This window comes from Bacillus rossius, chromosome 3 (assembly GCF_032445375.1).
Source record: "Bacillus rossius redtenbacheri isolate Brsri chromosome 3, Brsri_v3, whole genome shotgun sequence".
NCBI lineage: Eukaryota > Metazoa > Arthropoda > Insecta > Phasmatodea > Bacillidae > Bacillus > Bacillus rossius.
Genome location: NC_086332.1, coordinates 75,535,842 through 75,555,469, shown reverse-complemented (window position 1 = coordinate 75,555,469; position 19,628 = coordinate 75,535,842). Strand labels below are relative to the sequence as shown.

Here is a 19,628-nt window from a genome sequence, read left to right as displayed (position 1 = left end):
ATGGAATTACTTTCTTCCAAATCAACTCCTCAGATGACAACAGCCATTAAAAAAAAAGCATATGTTATTCTATAACGTAAATATGCCAGGTACTGCTATTTTTATCACATCGGACGCACTTTAGCGACATTTAAACATAGACCAGTGGTTTAAAACTGATTTTATACTACTTAGTCCAGCACATCTGTGACAAGTCCTTTTTCTCACAACTGTTTGATGAGAACTAGTACCAGTCTTGTACAACTTATACATTTGTTTGATGTCGCTATTCGTGATTGTGTTATGATATATTTGTATGTTTAACATTTTGTTATTTTCTTCATTAAATACCTGTATTATTAACAAAATACAAGGTATAAGATTATTATCTTTGATATAATAACCTAATCAACAGTGATGCGCGTTAGAAGTTATATTTCTTTGACATGGTTAAATAAAACATATAGTTAATATCAAAAGAAAAATATAACATAGCGTTCATCGTATTAAAGGGAACCAACACAGGGTTAAATATAATCGACACAATGTTTTCATCTCGCCCAATTTTCCTGGTTAATAAATTATAAGTAAACACGAAGACATCCAAATTGTAGAAACTGTGTTCTCTAGTTACAGCATAAATTAGGTATGTACTAGTAGTTTGTAGGTATTGATGAGAATTAAACCCATACTGCTGTTTAACTGTGCAGGTCTTACTCAAAAACTGGTTTATAAATAATTATAAAGTAATAACTTGGTAGACATAAGGAAAAAATTAGAATAGCAATGGGAAATAAATAATATGACCTGTATTTTATTTAAAATAAATTTCAAATGTAGACCATTATTGCAACAGAATAATATAATAATAGTTTAATAGTTACGCAACAATGATTTTAATTTAAAAATATATTTTGAATTTCGTCATTTAACTTTATTCTTAAAGAATACATCGAGTTGAAAACTGATGACATGTAGTATGTTACCAATGAAGTTAGAAAAATAAGTGTGTGTTGTTTGTTCTGCTTTAAGTTGCACTATCGCAACTATCCTAGCGCTAATATCGAGTGCAATGCAAAGAGATAGTAGATAAACGAAACCTCGGGAATGAAGAATCCACTGATCATGTGGGTTCTGAAACTGCTCTACACATCTATAAACTAGGGTTACTGACCTTAAGAGAGTCGGGTAAGTATTTCTCGACGAATTCCAATATTTCGGGCAGTTCTTCTTCTTGTACCAATCGAAAGTTTTTCCCCTCGGGAACTAATTCCATCTCTTCAAACGACAGTTATGCCAGCCACATAGAAAAAAAGGAATAAAAACAGATTAATGTCATGAAATAGAACCACAAACACTTTAATGACAAAATATACGTGTAACTTATTAACTGTAAGTTTCCATTCTTCAGAAAAAAAAATATTGATTGGTTTTATACGCTGAAAGAATCCCAAAATGAAGTTGTTTGAATAAAAATTATGAACTGAAGACAACAAAAAGTGTTTTTAAAAATGAACAATATTCATAACATAATTTGTAGGATAAACGTTGTCCCATTATAACAGCGTACAGACTATACATTTTATTGAATAGTTCATATTTTAGTGACTTTGTGAATAAATGCACGAACCACATACAGAGGCTTGCGTGAATAAATTTATTACTTCGCTTTATTCAATAAGTATATATTTCGGGACTTTTTAAAGGTATTTTTCCTACATGTAATTACAAACAAATGTTCAAAAAGAGAGATATATAGTAAAACTACGAAAAACAGTTCCATTCAACGGCACATGCGCTAAAATTAAGAGCATCGAGATTTTTGAAAATATTCGAAATAGTTGGTTACATTTTTAACTTTATAGCTGTTCTGGGACCTAACGCCGCATGTTGGCCAAATGTTGCAAAATGATATACATATATATATTAAAAACCGATTAATTAAACGTTTTCGAGAAGGATTTATGTACAAGTATCAGGAGAAATGTTTTATAAAAGGACTCCACATTATAAATAAAATTAGACTACCGCAGCACACAAATGTCTCTGAATATTGGCAAGTGTACGGTAATAACTTTTCACTTGTGTTTACAATATGTTTAAAAACTATACCTGCTCTAGGGGGAGCAAGTGTTTCATGCTACAAATAATTCACGTTCCCAGAAAGCTAGAAGTTATGGTATGTGTAGATGCTGAACATTTAGTACGATGGCTTGTAAAGCAAGTTCCGTTTAGTCATTTAAAAAATAAACTCATGAAAAAAAAGGTTTTATTGACATTTTTAGTTTACTACATATCTATTTCACATTTTTACATGATCAAAATTCAGTTCCAAACAATTTATAAACGTTGTATCTGTTTCTTTAACCCGTCTGCACAGTTCACCGCCTGGGAATGGAACGGACGCCTTGTTCATAGGCATCATGAACTTCGAATACGCAACGCGTGTAGCCTAAGCACAGGCGTTTAGACAACATCTCCGGAAGACGTTTAAGCAATCTCCGTACTCGAGCCGAAAAATGCTGGCTATCTTTTTTTTTCGGACGAAAATTTCAATTAATTAAACGTAGGCCAAAACTTATTGAAAAAATTTACAAAATTACGATTGTCAACTGTTTTAATTTCCAGGCGGCGAACTTATACGCAGAGGCACTTACAGCCTAAGTGAATTCCTAAGGGTGATATTCACCATTAAAAATTAATCTAAGAATTTATAATTGTGAAAAAAACTAAAACTGTTCAAAAATAGTGTTTTATTCAATAAAGTTATTCTTCCCTTTTTCAAAGTACATTCTTCCCTTTATAAAGTAATAGTGTTTGACCATTGTATTGCATAAAAATATTTGTGCCACATAATGTTTAGAATATTTGACTAAAATTTGTTTATATATATGACATGTTTAATAAAAAAATATTCTTGTTCGTTTATGTGGACCACGCGTGCAAATTTTACAGCGGCCATGGCGCAATGCGTGTAAATAGGCCTTATTTCCTGCAGGCAAAGTTTGAAGCCATATTAACGGTGGGGGAAATCCTCTTGAATATTGTCGCTAGGAATAAACACTTCAGAACAAACGCTATTCTTGTAAATTTTTTACGTGTATGAGTAGTTAATGGTTTCTGAAGCTGTATCGGTACAGTGGGGAGTTATCGGCCAATGCAGCATGCTGCATGTCGGTCAGTTCCTACCAAGTAAACCTCAGTTCAGTGGTTCCCAAAGTGTGCGTCAGGTGCACCCTGTAGAGTCCAGATATAAAAATAAATACAGTTACTCTATTAAACTACTTCATTACTGATGCACTGCTCTCGTAGTTAACACATAATTATTATGTGTTATTTGAACCACGGGCGTATATCCCGGAGTAGGTGTGGGGAGCAGGGACCCCGTGGAATTAATAAGCTCCTGACTGAAGGGGCCCGCTTGCTCTTGCAAAACAGTTACTGTGAAACGCGGTGGATGAACGTAAACGTCAAAACCACGTTTTATGGGAAAAATTTCTGTGCATTATGAAGTTTCCTGCTTATTGCACGCACACAGGCAAAGGTATGTGCAGTGTACAACGGACATCCAGAGATGACTTGTTTCGGTTTAAACCCACGCGCACAACTGTCGGCCGAGCGGGCTTCCTTGAGCATCCTACAGATATGCGCCCTTGGTTTGAAATCCACGGGTTCTGCTCGAGCAGTGATGCAGTTCGGCACGGCGCTGTGGTATCAAGCCTGAATGAACACAACGTATTTTTCATTTTATTTTTTTATTGCATAGTATTTTTTCTGTACTATTTTACTTAATTGTTAGTACTTTTTTTTCAGAAGTTTGTGTATGGTGCGCCGGCAATTATTTGTAGGATTTTAAATGCGCCCCCGACTTCAAAACGTTCGAGAGACTCTGTTCTATGCAGTATCTTCGCCGCGGCAAAACACGTGCTGAAGGCAGCGAACACTGATCGACACGAGGTGTTCGAGTCCAGGCGTGGACTTAGAGTCGCCTTCTTCCAGCAGTTGTAACTATTTGCATGCATCGTTTTCCCTAAGCAGTTGCAAAAAAAAAATAGCGTTTTTGTGAATTAAATCCCAGTTCTCACTAAAACGACGTTCAATGTCCGTAACATCGGAAGGCATAGATTTGGTTTGCAATTAAAGGGAATCAACATTTTATTTTATTTTTATAAAGGCAAGGGTCTATTACAAAAGTATATTAATAGGATGAAGAACAACCTAGATGAAAACCTTATGAAAGGAATTGTTGATAAATTTCAAATAGTTTCCAATTTTTGGCACGAATACAATTCATTACTATGATTTTCAAAAGTGAATGTCATCATAAGAATTGATTAAGGCTACAAAAGTCTTATCTAAACTTTACCGAAATTTTTTATTAGGTATCATTTTACAAAATATTTAGTTTGCGCTTCCGATAAAACATTATCTAGGGATGTTCACTAAGGTTATTACAAAAGTGCTAGGTTGAAGCCTGTAGAAATCTAATGAACTATAACTGTTACTTGAGAGATACTAGTTAGAAGTAATCAGACTTATAATAGAACATAGTGTCAGCGACAGGATGATTGTGTTTGCAGCAGGCATTAGGAGAATTTAGTTACTTAAGTGACGACATAGTACCAGTCAAATCGTGGTGAAACTCAACAAAGATGGCTACATAGCTTGAAACCACCCCCACAGTTTGCCATGAAAGCACCTTTGACTTAGGTATATGTCAGTGTCGAGTTGTCTGAGATGAACAAAGAGTAAACTGGAAAGTTTGAAAGCACAAGATGTGATATATCTCCTAAACGAAATATTTGTACGAAATTATAACTACATTACGTACATTTCCAGGCGCTTGACACTATAGCATCGGAAATAAGTGGCAAAAATTCAAATGAACTCATTCAGTTGCCGGCCTCTTATCGTTGAACGGAACAATTCTGGTTCCAAAACCAGCCGAGATTCAGAGTCAGCAGTCTCGAGTCTCGAGCTGTCCGAAGGGACTGGAAAGATGGGAAACATACCGTACTCGGTGGGACTTCGCCCGCAAGAAGGACTTCCAGAATAACCGAACAACGGACAACAGGCCAAGCCTAGAATGGGAGTCAGCATTTCAAAAGTTAGTGGAATATGGTGATAGGAGGATCGTCAAATAATATGGCAGACAAAACGTAACGTGTTCATCAATTCATTTCATTGCTATACTTGACTGATGTTGGATACAAGTGGACTTCGTCTTTCGAGATTAAAAACGTACTCAATGGTGAGTGGACCTTAAGTCCTTGTGGCAAAGGACCTCTGCACTGTAAATAAATCCATTTTAAATTAAATATTCTGTAAACTATTTCAAAAACTTTCTTTTTGCCAAAGTAACTGTTTGTTAAAATTGGCACTGAAATTGGTTAAGCTGGTTTTAGACAGCTTAAAAGATTTTATTTGATAAATTATTTTTGAGTTATGAACATATTTTAAACTAAGTTAACTTAATCACGCATTTGTTAGTTATTCTTTATTAACATTTTAACATCCACGCTCTGAATGAACCAACCATGGTGGCAACCTCTACATGATTGAATTGTAACCGGTTGAATCAGTTTTTTTATCGCATGATCTGCGCCACATTGGTTAGACGCCTAACACATTGGCGGGAGGTTAGTTTTTGTATTGTGGAAACAGTTTTAATTGGCGGTATTTAATGGAAGTGACTGTGTTTAACGACTTACAATCATCAGACGTGGTCAAGCACCATTTCCTAAATGTTTAGAAAGTGACACTTTGATGATAGCGAGGTAAAAAAAATGACTTCAACTACGTCACAGCATGCCATCTCCGGACAATTCCAAAACTCCGTGGTACCGACCAAAAAGAAAAAAAGTCACGTGTTTGTAAATTGTCTTGTGCCACTTTTAGGTAAAATTTAATGTAACTTTAAAATTTTAAATTTGTCATGGAGTTAAAATTTTATCAAATTCTAATATTTTATTGGGAAATTTAATTTTGGGGTGCTTCACCTTTGTTATTTCAAGTATTTCTGCCTGAAAGTTGCATTCTTCACTATGGCACCATCGCTAGGCGTCGGTAGCCTTGGAGTTGTTTAATCACTGCGCTGCGTTCGCACTTCCTGCCGTTCTCTCAGCCCGGCATCGTGCCGCCTTCTCGCCAAATTATTGCCAACGCAGTTTGCACTCTCCTCGCTCCAGTCCTACAGCGCGCTTCCCTTGTCTACTTTCCTGAAGTTCTGCAGCGTCCCGGCTTAGGCACACGTATTATTCCGCTCGGTTTTTTTTCTTTCTTTCTACCAATCATCCACCCCCTTCTCACCCTGAAACATCCCGATTTTGAACCGCACTACGTCCTGGACTACTTTCGCCCTCCAGCGGAAAGACTTTACGTGGTCGGCGCCCTCTGACTCCCGCAAAGACGCATAGAGAACTACTTCTTCCTCCGCCGCGCCAGTCGACCTCCCCGTGCTCGTCGGTGTTCCGTGTTTCCAGCGAGTCATGCAACAATTTGCTTGAATACAATGTAGTCACTTAGCTTCAGGAATCTTTCCCAAAAAACTTCATCCTCCAGCTTAAGTAGTTTAACTGGTTGGCTAGTTTATTTTCGTCGCCTCTTGTGTGTGGATGTGTATGTGTGTTGTGCTCCGCGCCAACATGGCAATTTCATGTGTTCTTGCGCTGCATCTCTGTCTGTTTCCTACATAGATTGAATTTTTCTGTACTTTTTACAAAAGATTCCTTTGGAAACCAGTTGCCAAAAAATAGTTTGTAATACTTCAAGAAGTATATTGTAACTTTGTAAAACACATGGCTATGGTTTATTTTTGCATATATGAAATAAGTTTTTCCAGATAACACGAAAATTTGCGCATAATTTTATATTTTAATTGTTTTTTAATTCAAGCACAATATTTGAACCGTGGAAAAGAAAGTCGGATATTCAACAATTTGACTTAATTTTTTTACCGTGCTTATAAATGTGTGCAGTTAATCCTGGTAAGTTATTCAGGAAACGGGTTATAAATAAATAACTTAAACTATTGGAGGTACTGCGACAATACAAAGCATAAATGCCCGGGTAAGAATTCGAACACTATTTTGCAGGGATACAGTTGATGAGGGTGGAATTTTGAGCCCCGTAACTTGGACAGAAGACCAACCGTCGGAACTTTTAGTTTCGCAGATGGCGTGCCCTCCCGGCAACGCCCCGCGCGGCTAGTGTCATGTGACCTGGAGAGTGTCACGTGATGCGAAGCAGCCACATGACCCAGATATAGTTCCTGCGCCACTATCCCTCCACCCGCCTTTGAACCCTGTTCTGGAAGGCGAAGGCGGTTGGCGCCAAGGAGTATAGATAGCGCTCCCCGCGAGTGATACAGGGCAGACGCCGCCACACTCCGGGAGTGAGGGAAGCTCTCCGCCGTAGAACGTCCCTACGCCGCCTTGACCGTTGCTGCCGCTCTACAGGCTGTCACGCTGCCCGACTGCGCGCCGACTCGACATTCTGGACTTAGGCTCTGAACTGGGTGAGAACCACCTCCCTTATGTTGTGACTTCAGACTTGGCTCAATCGCCTGAAGCAATGGCAGACATCAGGGTGATAGCGTATCACCAAATAAGATAACCCACCTGAAGACTAATTGATGAAACTCGTCGTGAGAGTTCAGGAACTGTTTGGGGCGAATGGTTTTAAGAAACTGGCTCTTTGGATTTGGATGCTATTGGATGGGTTGAATAGCACATAGAACCTAAAAGGTCTCGCCAATTTTACTCACCCGGAGAGTGAAGAGGAAGCGAGTAGAACGAGGTTGCTTGTGCTGAAGGGCATATGTAACAGGAGCAGGCAGCAACGACGTGAAGTGGCAGGCTGGCATGTGACTGTTACCCGAGATGTAGATAATAATCAATCAGCGACAAGTGACATGTGTGTTGATTCCGAGGAACGACTTGCAGTGTTCCTGATACGTGATCGGGAGCGCCGTTGTGTATTTGGTAAGACAGCGGGAGTGAAGGCCCTTGCTAAGAGTGTAACAGGAGCAGCGAAGTGACACTGGCCAACGAGAAGCGGAAGGAGGAGTGTGGCCACGAGCTGTAGTCATCACAGAAGGTGTCCCGTAACTGTTCCTCGCCGTCAGCGAAGCCCGGGCTGAGTGCTGTAAAGGGGGGAAGAGCACTACTCGGCAGACGAGTCCCCGGGAGACGACGATGCACCGCGGGCCCGGAATTGGACGCCATCACACGCATCTCGAGGCGAGTGACTATTGGAACTAGTCCCAACACTTCCAGGGGGATTTTTTAGTTGTTATGTTAGGCGGGCGGGAGTGGACCTGACCCTGCGGGGAAGGTGATTGTCCCCTAAGGTGTCGGAGCTGTTGCCGGCTCTAGTATCCGAGACATGATCCAACAGGTTCACGGAATGGGTGCAAGGATGCGATTAAATAGCCTCTCCGCACCAAGTGGCAATCCTCTGCCTCCACGTGGGCACCGCTGTTGAGGCGAATCGAGGTGACTATTGTTGGGATGGGTTTCCTCAACCTCTGGTCATATCATCGCATTAACTGAAGAGGACAATGCCGGGCGTAATCCTGCCGCAGTGCATCCTCAATTGCATGTATGGGACCTGAAATGGTGAATTGGCTGAATCTGTGGGAACCAGCAGATGCGTTTGAAACCTTTCTGAGGGGTTCGACTGCCGAGCCTCGGCGTTTCGGCCCCAAAGGGCCCCATAGTGAATGGATCAGACCCATGGAAATGGAAGGACCAAGAAGGGCACCGAAGTTTTCGGGTGCACCTGGGCTTAAAAAAAGAGCTGTAAACTTGCTCGACTAGGTGTGATACGTTCCCCTAGTCCAGTGGTCGGGGGAGGTACCGAGGTAACCCCGAGGTCCCTCCAGTCCACGCACGACTGGACTGTCATGTCTAGCCAGGGCTTCCTGCGATCGCAACCGGATGAGTTCAGGCACGTCCGGGCCTTAATCTGCTGAAAATCTGTCGGGCCGAGGTACGGCAGGTCGGAGGGTAACCGAGGAGACGAGGACTTCAAGTGGAGTAACTCTGAAGAGTGGCAGTCGGTTAGCTGCTGGCGAACGGTCTGCCGAATTGACGCCAAGTTGGTAGTAGTACGGGAAGAATCCATGAAATATTGAATGGAGACCCGTTGAGGTTTCCTCTAGACCCAGGATTCTGATTGGGTAGGACTCGTACTTGGTAGTGGTGCTCCGATCGCTTGGAGAAGATTCCAAGGTTTCTCTAGCCCTATGCGGAGTCGACATGGTGAGCGACTACACAGCTCCAGTACTAGCCTGGACAGCTAGTAGAGGTTGTATAGGCCTTTACCGGACCATGGGTTAACAGGGTGTTTTGAGGAGTCCCGGTGTGATTTGGGAGATCGGGGTAGGCTTCAGCAGTGCTGACAAAGTCTAAAGGCTAAGCACACAGCCAGCTGTCTGGTTAGCTGAGGTAGGCAGGGGTCTAATGTGATGACTATGCTGGGTTGCCTTAGTCTGGTCATGGCTGAAGCTCTAACACCTTCCTGATCAAAGGAGGGAGTAATCCCTTGACATATTTGTCTTAATATTACTTGTTCTGGAATGTATAAAAATTGATCTGTAAGCCGATTTCCAATCTACCCTGAAGGGCGCATATTTTGGAGGACAGGTTGAGGGTGCCGGCCATAGGTTGGAACGCAGGTGTTATGTAGCCCTAGCCTCTGGTCATAGCTGAAGCTATAACACCTTTCCCGATAAAAAGGGGGAGCAATCCCTTGTACAGTTCTTTCTCTATTACTGGCTCTGGAATGTATAATACAGATCTGTAAGTCGACTCCCAAACGATCCTAAAAAGGCGCTTATTTGGGAGGAAAAGTAGAGGTTGAGCCAGCCTTCCGGTCGGAAAACACTGTTATGTTTTAGTTGTGTTTATATATGTTGATTTTTTATATTGTACATATGACACAGGAGATTATAGAGTAAATTATGTTTGTTCACGTCTCATATATATTGTGTGTCGCATGCGCAATTTTTTTTCCAATGACTAATGCACCATGTTGTAAGAATAAGCCCCAATTACATATTTTGTCAATTTATATTTAACTTTGACGAGTACTGCTCCTCCAGCACAATGAGCCAAGTTTGCGAAGCGGGTTGTGTTATATTAGGTGCAAAGAGCTCCAGTATTGTTTTCTGGGCTCATATAATGTATGGTAAAGTATTTCATAATTTTGTTATTTTTTTATATTAGCTAATGCTTGTATTTATTTGCGCACTCTTTTGTTGGCAGTTTGTCGTCAGGAAGGAGCGCTCGTGCTTTATACGAGGTGTTCACCGAAGCAAAAGAATGTGTGCTGTTTTTAACACTTTTTTGTGAAATAATTCAGTTGCAAATGTCTGTTAATAAATGTGTGTTTCTCTCAACACAGTTTTTGTGATCGCTTGTTTTATGTAAATGTACAAATTTACAAATATCATAAATATTTCTGTTCCACTAAAAAATATTACAGTGTATGTCTTGAGGACATAATCCAAGCACACATATTTGGTAAGTGGAATCCTTTTATTTGTTTTAAAAATCTATCTCCCCTTAAGTACTTTATGTTCGTAACAGTTTCGAATATTGCGTGTCTGTTTGGTGTTGCGTCTAACCACTGTATTACTCTGTGATGTAGTGGGTTCGGGAGTTAGTTCGTGAGGTACGGGCTCGTGAATACCAGTTCAAATATACCATCAGTAATTCCTTGTGTTACTTTCCGGATGGTGTTCCATCTTCATCAACTTCTATTGAGTCCCGGACTTCATGCCGTCTACACCGTATCCTTATATTCCCAGGCTAAGGGAAATATAATATAATATTCTTTGTTTTAATAACTACGAACACTTAAACTCTCCGATAGGACTTTAAATTTTGAAGAAAAAAAACAATATAAAATTTAAAACGCTAATTAAATTTATATTCACATGTAAAGATACATATTGATTAGTTTCGTTTATTCTATACATTTTCTGTATCCATTATAACTGCTTTATAAATACGTCTATAACTTTAAAAATTGGACAATATCAGATAAAATCGAAAATTTTTACTGTTATTTCTTAAAACCTGATAATATAATTTAAATCTTCCCACAACTAGTTTCAAAAGAATCATAATTAATTTTAAGGTGGTATTGTGAACGCCTTCTCAACATCTGATGTTATGCTAATAGTGAATGTTTTTTTTTTTCAGGGAAGACTACAGTTCACAGGAATGAGAGCCACACCTGAACAGTTCCGAAGCTCTCCAAAGTTTGCCGAACGCTCGTGAAAAATCACCACATCATTGCAAAATTTTAATATTTTATGCTCATAGAGTATTTTAAATAACGCTTATCTAACCTAACCAATCTTTCATTTTCAGTTACGATAACCTAACCTATCCTCCCGAGAAAAAAAAACTATTATTAATTACACTGACCTAACCTAAGAATTTTTCTTCGGTACACTTCGGAACTGTTCAGGATGAGGTTGTGGCGTTCTTCCGTGTGAACTGTGGGTTATAATTTCCCAGTATGGGTCCAAGTTTTGTACCGTGTAAGTACTAATAGTGAAGAGGGGCAACACGCCGCCAAGCGGCGCTGCGCGAGAGTGACGTCAGCGTGCGGACAGCGAGGGCGGGTGGTCGGCGGCGCTGCAGGTCGCGAGCCGAGGAGGACTGGGGCGACCCGCGGCCAGGGCGGAGCGCGGCCTGCCGTCCCACGAGACCAGCGGGACTGCAGAGTGAGTCACTTCGGTGCAACTCAGTTTCATGCCGACAAGAGAACTCGCGCCATCACGTCCGCGCACTCTTAGACATTACAGTACTTTTACAGACATGTCAAAGAAGAATTCGCCTAAAATAAACGAAGATTTCTTCGTAGTTTCAGATAGCCGGATCTTCGTTATAATCTTCGCCGTATTTAAACTTTAGAGCTCCGTTTTCTTATGAACGGGGTAAACACGCACTTGGAAGACATAAGAGGGTTTTCCTGCAAGTAGTCTTTAAAACTTTTTGAAGTTTTGACGATACACAAAGATTATTCTTGTAGATTCATGCTGAAAGTAAGTGAACTAATTGCCCACCAATTTACGAATATCCTTAGATAATTTGAAAACAGCTATCTTAGTAAATATAATATGAAAATTTTTAACAGTGTAGCGCGTTAGATGTTATGTACGCACAGAATCCTCTTTGAAGCTCTTGCAACATTTTTAGCTTATTTAAGAAGAGGAATGTACGAATCATCTAACTTGTTTGACGCTTGTGGAGCTAACGATATTTGGCATGTGAATATGGTTACTACGTGAGTAAACGTGTGGTAACGTATTTTAACGAATACTTGTAGCAGTTGTTTGTGCAAAGTATTAGCAACTGCAAATAATATTTCACGCACTAACTTTTATCATAATGGTTGCTCGTGGTTTTAAATGATTTTGCCCGTACCGGAGGCAGTGTAGTTTTTTTTACCTCGTTTTTATTAATTTGGTTTCTTGTCTGTCTGTTTGTTCGGTACAAATTTGTTTGGTTTTGATGGTAAATGTCCCCGGATTCGTGCCGTTAGGCTACAGGCATAACAGTACAGTGTTGCGGGATGCATAACGTGGTACTTGCAGGCGGTGCCTACATTACCGACTGCTCAATAATGTGGAGGGCGGGGTAATTTCATAAAAAAAAATAAAAATGGGTGCGTGTTCTTATGTACGCGCGTGAGAAGTTATACTTCTTTGGAATCATCAAAAATAGTTTTTAATGGCATGCAAATAATTAATTACAATAAAATAATAAAAGGGCTAGAAAAATATAGTCAACAGTCAATAAAGTTCAGTTTAAAATTGAAAAATTGAATAAATAAAATTGAGAGAATAATAAATATATATGACATAATTTGTACTAAATATTTTAAGATTATTAACTTTAAATATTTTTATTGATTATTTAATATTTAAAAAGAAAATGAATAAATTTAATAATAAATTCAAAAATTTAATTTTATTTTTTTTAAATATTTATTATTTTCTTAATTTAATATTCACTTTTAATTTTTATCATAAAGTTTTCATTAAATTTGTTCATTTATTTTTTTATAAATATTTATTATTTATTTATTATTTATTCAATTTAATGATAATAATTAAAAATTAATATTTTAATTTGATGTTCGATTAAAATTTTTATCACAAATTTTTATTAAATGTTTTCTTAAATTTATTTCTTTATTTTGTAAAAATAAAATAACCAATAATTAATATTTAACATTAATAATTTAATAATATTTAGTATTAATTATATTAAATAATAATATTTTAATTTATATCAATAAATAATACATATGGATAGTTAATATCAATTATATTGGAGCACTTGAAAAAGTATATACATAAGCACAAATTTTTTTACTAATATTTACTAATAGTAAATAATGTAATCAAAATATTCAATTTAAATCACTACTGAATATAATTTATTAGTACATATATAATTCGCACTTAAATGAAACTAAAACACGTGTTGTGAATGTAGAAACTAGAAACATGTGGATAAATATTATAAATATGAAAACAGTGATCAGAGGCGACGAGCGTGCCAAAATGCGCGACTAATAGAGGTTATATTGCTATTTTGTTGGTAGCTTCGCCATCCATTGAAGTCTCCATCGAGGGCGAAACAGCGTTCGTCGTGGTTTCCTGTACAGCCAGCACTACCGGCATTAAAGTATCTTCTGCTGATGGTACCACGTCTGTTGAAGTCTCCTCCAGTGTTGACGTCAGGGTTCCCGTAGTCGATGGTACAACCTCCATCGAGTTCGACGTTAAAGACGGTAAATATGCCATCGAGTTCTCAAGAACAGGTAACTACACGACATATGCACCAGAAGAAACTAACTAGATGATCCTTACACCGTCGACGACAGTAACAAATTGAGCGACCTACAGTCTAGGACTCGCTTATATACTCAAGCCCGATCGATTAATTTGAGGAAACAAACTACTATTATTATCCCCAGCACGCTGAAATTAACTGCCAATAGTTGAATCACGCAGATGTAAGTAAGCACTGGTCCCAGTACACGGAGTGGGCTCCTGTCCTCGACACGCTGGATGCCCCGGATAGCTGAGTGGTGGATCGGCGGGGAGGCTCTTTGTTGTCCATAGTCCTTGAGAATGTCTGCAACATGGCTGGCTGGAACGTTGGGCTCGACATTGTTTTATCGGACGTGGTCTTAACTAAAAAAAAACAGTTCCTAATCTGGAGTCACAATGCCGTGACGGGCCCGACACGACAGGCCAATTTCGTCGTGACGTCAACACGACGAAATACGCGCCCCGACGACCCACAAGAAGTAGATTCTATTTCTCATTTCGCCCTGTCGCTGTCGTGTCGCATGACGGAAAGAAAAAACGGAAACATTACAGAACTAAAATTACAAAATATTTACCTTCTGGTAAATATTTACCTTTGGTAAATATTTATGTTGAAAAACTGAATATCATTTTACGTTTGGGTACACTTTCACATTTGTAGTGTAACTTCAAATGTATTATGTTTATTTTTTATTTTTAGCATAGCTAACTGCGATATTAAATTCTGTCCCTCATCAAAATATGTACATTTTGGTTATTTATATTTAAATAGACGTAATCACACATTGTGCAATATATGACTAAATGTAACATAGTGCAACATAAATTTGCAACATAGTGGTACAACATTTTGATTGTCATATAACATCTATGGTTGTTTAAGTTTTGAGCAGCCATCTTTTTTTCTTGTGATGAAAGTCTGGCAACTTTGAACAATCAGTTACAAGGTAAGAATATTACTTTTATCGCTTTAAAATAAATGTTGTGTATCATTATTTGTACCATGTTTTTGCTCTTGAAAGTCATAAATCACTATAATTATATGAAATTTATTTAATACAGTGGTTATTTAAGTAGGTATCATATGAGATACATTGGGCACTATCAACATTTTCAGTATTTTTAGGTTATAAATACATTTCCTAAATAAATCATTAAACATAATTATAGTTTTCAAATCCCAACTTGTAGATTCAGTCTTTCTCTATTTATAACGTAATCTAAATACGTTTTATTAGAAACCTCTGTATTATACATCAGTACAAGCAAAAATAAATTAAAAAACACAAAAATCAAAACAGATTGTTTATTATTTGTTTGTTATTATCGAAAAATGCTATTCTGATACAATATTCTTTACAGATGAGTGAAATACCACACGAGATTGAAGATGAAGATCTAGAAAATAGTGATGATGATCCAGACTGGTTGCCTAGTAATCAAAACAAGATCATGAATCAGCCAGAAATACTGGCAGATGACGTTACATGCAAGTAATATCCATATAATTTCTTCCTTTTTTATTTTTGTTAGGTCTAAATAATAAATTATGTTTTTGATCTTCCTCAGATGATGATTCCAGTGACGAAGTCTACCAAAGCCCACAACCTGATTTAGGAAGTCGGCATTCTCCAGCAACACAATAGCATGATGTTCAAGGAAACAACAGCAAGAAACCTCCACCCATTTGGGAGTACACACCAGTAGAGCCAGAGCATTTACTATCAAGTACAGATTACTTCCGATATTTTCTTGATAATAATATTCTTTCTTTTTTTTTGCTGATCAATCAAATCTTTACAGCATTCAAAGAGATGCAAACAAGCCTCTGAATACAAATCCAAACGAAATTAAACAGTTTATAGGCCTTTGTATTTACATGTCAATTTATGGTCTTCCAAGGTCACGTTTGTATTGGTCTGCAAAAACAAGTGTAGAAAAAATTCAGAGTGTAATGCCACGAAATCGATGGGAACAATTGAAAAACTAACTTTCAATGATAACTCTAATATTCCTCCAAGAGATGATCCAAATAATGACAGGTTGTTTAAAATTCGTCCTCTGGTTGATTCTTTGAAACAATCTTTCAATGCCTTACCTCTGGATGATCAACAACTGTGTGTAGATGAGCAAATCATACCTTTCAAAGATAAAAGCTCATTGAAGCAGTACACTCCCAAAAAACCGCATAAGTGGGGCTATAAGCTATTTGCTCTGTGAGATTCACATGGAATATTACATGATTTTGACATTTACACGGGTAAAATTTCGCATGTGCCCAATATTCCAGATTTGGGTGCAAGCTCAAATGTGGTACTAAAGTTGACTCAAATTATTCCAAGTAACCGTAAATACCTAGTGTACTTTGATAACTGGTTTGCTTCACCTGCACTTTTTGTTGCCTTAGGCAAAAAAGGAATCGGAGCACTAGGCACAGTCCGGCTAAATATATTTCACGGACTAATGTTTACTCCTCACAAGGAGTTGAAGAAAAAGGGCAGGGGAAGTTTTGAGGAGAAGGAGACAACAATAGAAGGAATCTACCTGAGAGCAGTCAAGTGGTTTGATAACAGAGCAGTTACACTGGTTTCAACATATGACTCTGCTGAGCCTGTGGACACAGTGACACGCTATGATGCAAAGATACGAAGTGAAACAACAGTTCCTCGCCCCAGAATAGTGAATAAATACAACCAGTTCATGGGCGGTGTGGATCTTTTGGATTCCCTTATTACGTACTACAGAATTATGATCAGGTCAAAGAAATATTACTTGAGGTTTTTCTTTCACTTTGTGGATTTAGTTATTGTTACATCATGGCTGTTGTATCGCAAAGACTGCAATGCACAATGGATTGACAAGTAGTTAGTACCAGACCTACTAGAATTAAAGGCAGATGTGGCTGAATCGCTCTGTAAAGAAGGTAAAGACATGAAGAAGCGTGGAAGACAATCACCATCTGGCAATGAGGTTGACAAAAGTTTTCACATCAAAAACAAGAGGGGACCAGCAGCTGCAATTCCAAACTTTGAAACAAGGTGGGATAGCATTGAGCACTGGCCATCTTTCTCAAAAAAAAAAAGAGGCAAAGATGTAAACATCCGACATGTAAAAATTTGTCAAGTGTTGTATGTACTAAGTGTAATGTAAATTTGTGTTTTTCACAGGGACGAAACTGCTTTATGCAATTCCACATGTAATAATGTAGGCATAGTGTGTGTAATATTATGTAAATATAAACTTATGGACCTATTCATTTGAAATGTCAACATTGTAGGACTCCAATAATATTTTGTAATTCTTAGGAATTTGTAAACTTTATTAGGCTGTAGTTAGTTTTCAGCTCTTAAATATAGCTGTTTTGTACATCGTATCTTTTTAGTACCTATATATAATGTAATGAATCTTGTGTATTGTTTTATGTACGAAAAAAATATGTTGTTGACAAAGACAGACCAGGTTTGTACAATTCCCACTTCTAACTAAAGAATGTAAGAATAAAGTAGCTGTATGTAAATTTGTTATTTTTAGTGTGTATCTACTAGTTTTAGTATGAAGTACCATTCATGTGGACTGTCTTTACTGAAATATTATAACAACAATAGAAAATATCAATTCCAGATTTGAAAACTTTACTTCTAAGGAATATTTGTAAATACTGTAAGGGATTTTGATATTTAATGTTTTGGCTGTTGTGTAGCTCTTGTAATGATTTATATTAATTATTTGATTACAAGTAACATTTGTTAAGACAATATTTTTCCTTTCCTTTCCCAACTCACCAAAATTAATACAAACATTTAAGTATTAAAAAAAATGAAGTGAATGCCCATTGTATCACTTGTCATACAAACACTAGTCCAAAAATATTACAAAAATTCATATTAAATAATTAGCTGCTAAACAAAAATAAAACGCCATATTTTTTTTTCAAGTATTTTAATATTGCTGGGCAGCAAGGGGTTAACCGTAACGTCTTATATGGATGCGGTGCCCGTATTATGTACACGGCACATATTTTGGCCTATATGCATGCAGTAAGAAAAAAACTTTAAAATATACAGAAAGTTTTCCATATGACAATTAGTAACAAAAACAATTTTCCATTTATTACTATGTATGAGATTTAAAATTCAAGGTTTTGCAGAAATATAACGGCTTTGAGCAGTATCCTTCGTTACAACCAGGCACAATACAAGAGCGAGCCATGGTTTGTTATCTATAGCTGAATCGGAAGGAAGCCGCTGTAGATACTGTGGCAAGGATTTTGTCATGAGAAGGAATGCTAGACGTCATGAGAAGAATGATTATGCTAGAAACCCACTACGCAACATGTTAAGCTGTAATCGTTGTAGCAGGTTGTTAACACGAATTGACAGCTTAAAAAGACATGGTAGAACATGTAAAGTCAAGACTACTTACGGTACAGAGGACACCGATGGATCCACTAGACTAAATAAGAGTGATCTGCATTATGACAATAATTTTCCTTGTCCTGAGCGTGATGGTATTAGCTCACCCGATCGTGAGGAAGAACATAAATTAAAGGATGCTAATGGCTTCGGGAAGACTGAAACTAATGGAAGTATCAACACCGTGAATAGTGAGAATACATTCAAGCCTATATTCAGTATATCCTCCATTATTTGTAAAAATGATGGACTCCTAAAAAGGAAGCATGAAGACGATAAAGACACTTCGACATCATCGATAGCGAATTCATACGGTAATCTGGGTGAAGAGGATGTCTTCTACAGTGATTGTTACAGTGACTCTGAGGCTGTTGACAAAGGTATAGACTGTGATGAAGCACCTAGAGCTGACAAGATCGAAGAATGTGGCGATGTCTTGAGACCGAAACGATGGAAACTTCGTGTTATAATAAATAAATCTGATAATGCTTATTATGATCACTGGGACGATTGTGATATTAAAAGTATTTATAATAAACAAGCAAGTAAGATGGTGGTAGAAGAGATTGATTACACATCATGGAAAGATCCAAACATATTGGTTGACCGGCTAAGACTTCTACATGGCTCGCTTTGTGCAGGAAACTATCCGTGCATCAAAGAAATATCCTTCATACTCAAAGAACTGAGGAAAGCTGGCTACATACAATAATGGCTTCTTTTACTTGTATTTGTGTAATGTTGAGAAGTAATAAAATATTGAAAGTAAAAATTTAATGTTTTTATTTCTTGTATTCTGATTTCCAACTAAGCCTGTGTGTGTTTACGCTACTGTATGTGTGATCATTACGTTTCCTGTGTGTACTGTGTGTACGTTCCGTTTCCTGTGTGTACTGTGTGTACGTTCCGTTTCCTGTGTGTACTGTGTGTACGTTCCGTTTCCTGTGTGTACTGTGTGTACGTTCCGTTTCCTGTGTGTACTGTGTGTGCGTTCCGTTTCCTGTGTGTACTGTGTGTACGTTCCGTTTCCTGTGTGTACGTTCCGTTTCCTGTGTGTACTGTGTGTACGTTCCGTTTCCTGTGTGTACTGTGTGTACGTTCCGTTTCCTGTGTGTACTGTGTGTACGTTCAGTTTCCTGTGTGTACTGTGTGTACGTTCAGTTTCCTGTGTGTACTGTGTGTACGTTCCATTTCCTGTGTGTACTGTGTGTACGTTTAGTTTCCTGTGTGTACTGTGTGTACGTTCCGTTTCCTGTGTGTACTGTGTGTACGTTCCGTTTCCTGTGTGTACTGTGTGTACGTTTAGTTTCCTGTGTGTACTGTGTGTCCGTTTAGTTTCCTGTGTGTACTGTGTGTACGTTCCGTTTCCTGTGTGT

At 38.0% G+C, this 19,628-nt stretch overlaps 1 protein-coding gene across 2 annotated transcripts in view; it reads right to left on the bottom strand.

Annotated features, from left to right (window-relative positions):
- LOC134530915 (uncharacterized) overlaps window positions 1-19,628 on the bottom strand; it is a 153,667-nt gene that overhangs the window by 109,520 nt on the left and 24,519 nt on the right. For both annotated transcript variants that reach the window (XM_063366228.1, XM_063366227.1), the window contains exon 2: window positions 1,154-1,257. In XM_063366228.1, coding sequence (XP_063222298.1) covers window positions 1,154-1,255 — 102 coding nt within the window. In that variant the 5' untranslated portion in view covers window positions 1,256-1,257. The remainder of the gene's footprint in view (window positions 1-1,153; window positions 1,258-19,628) is intronic.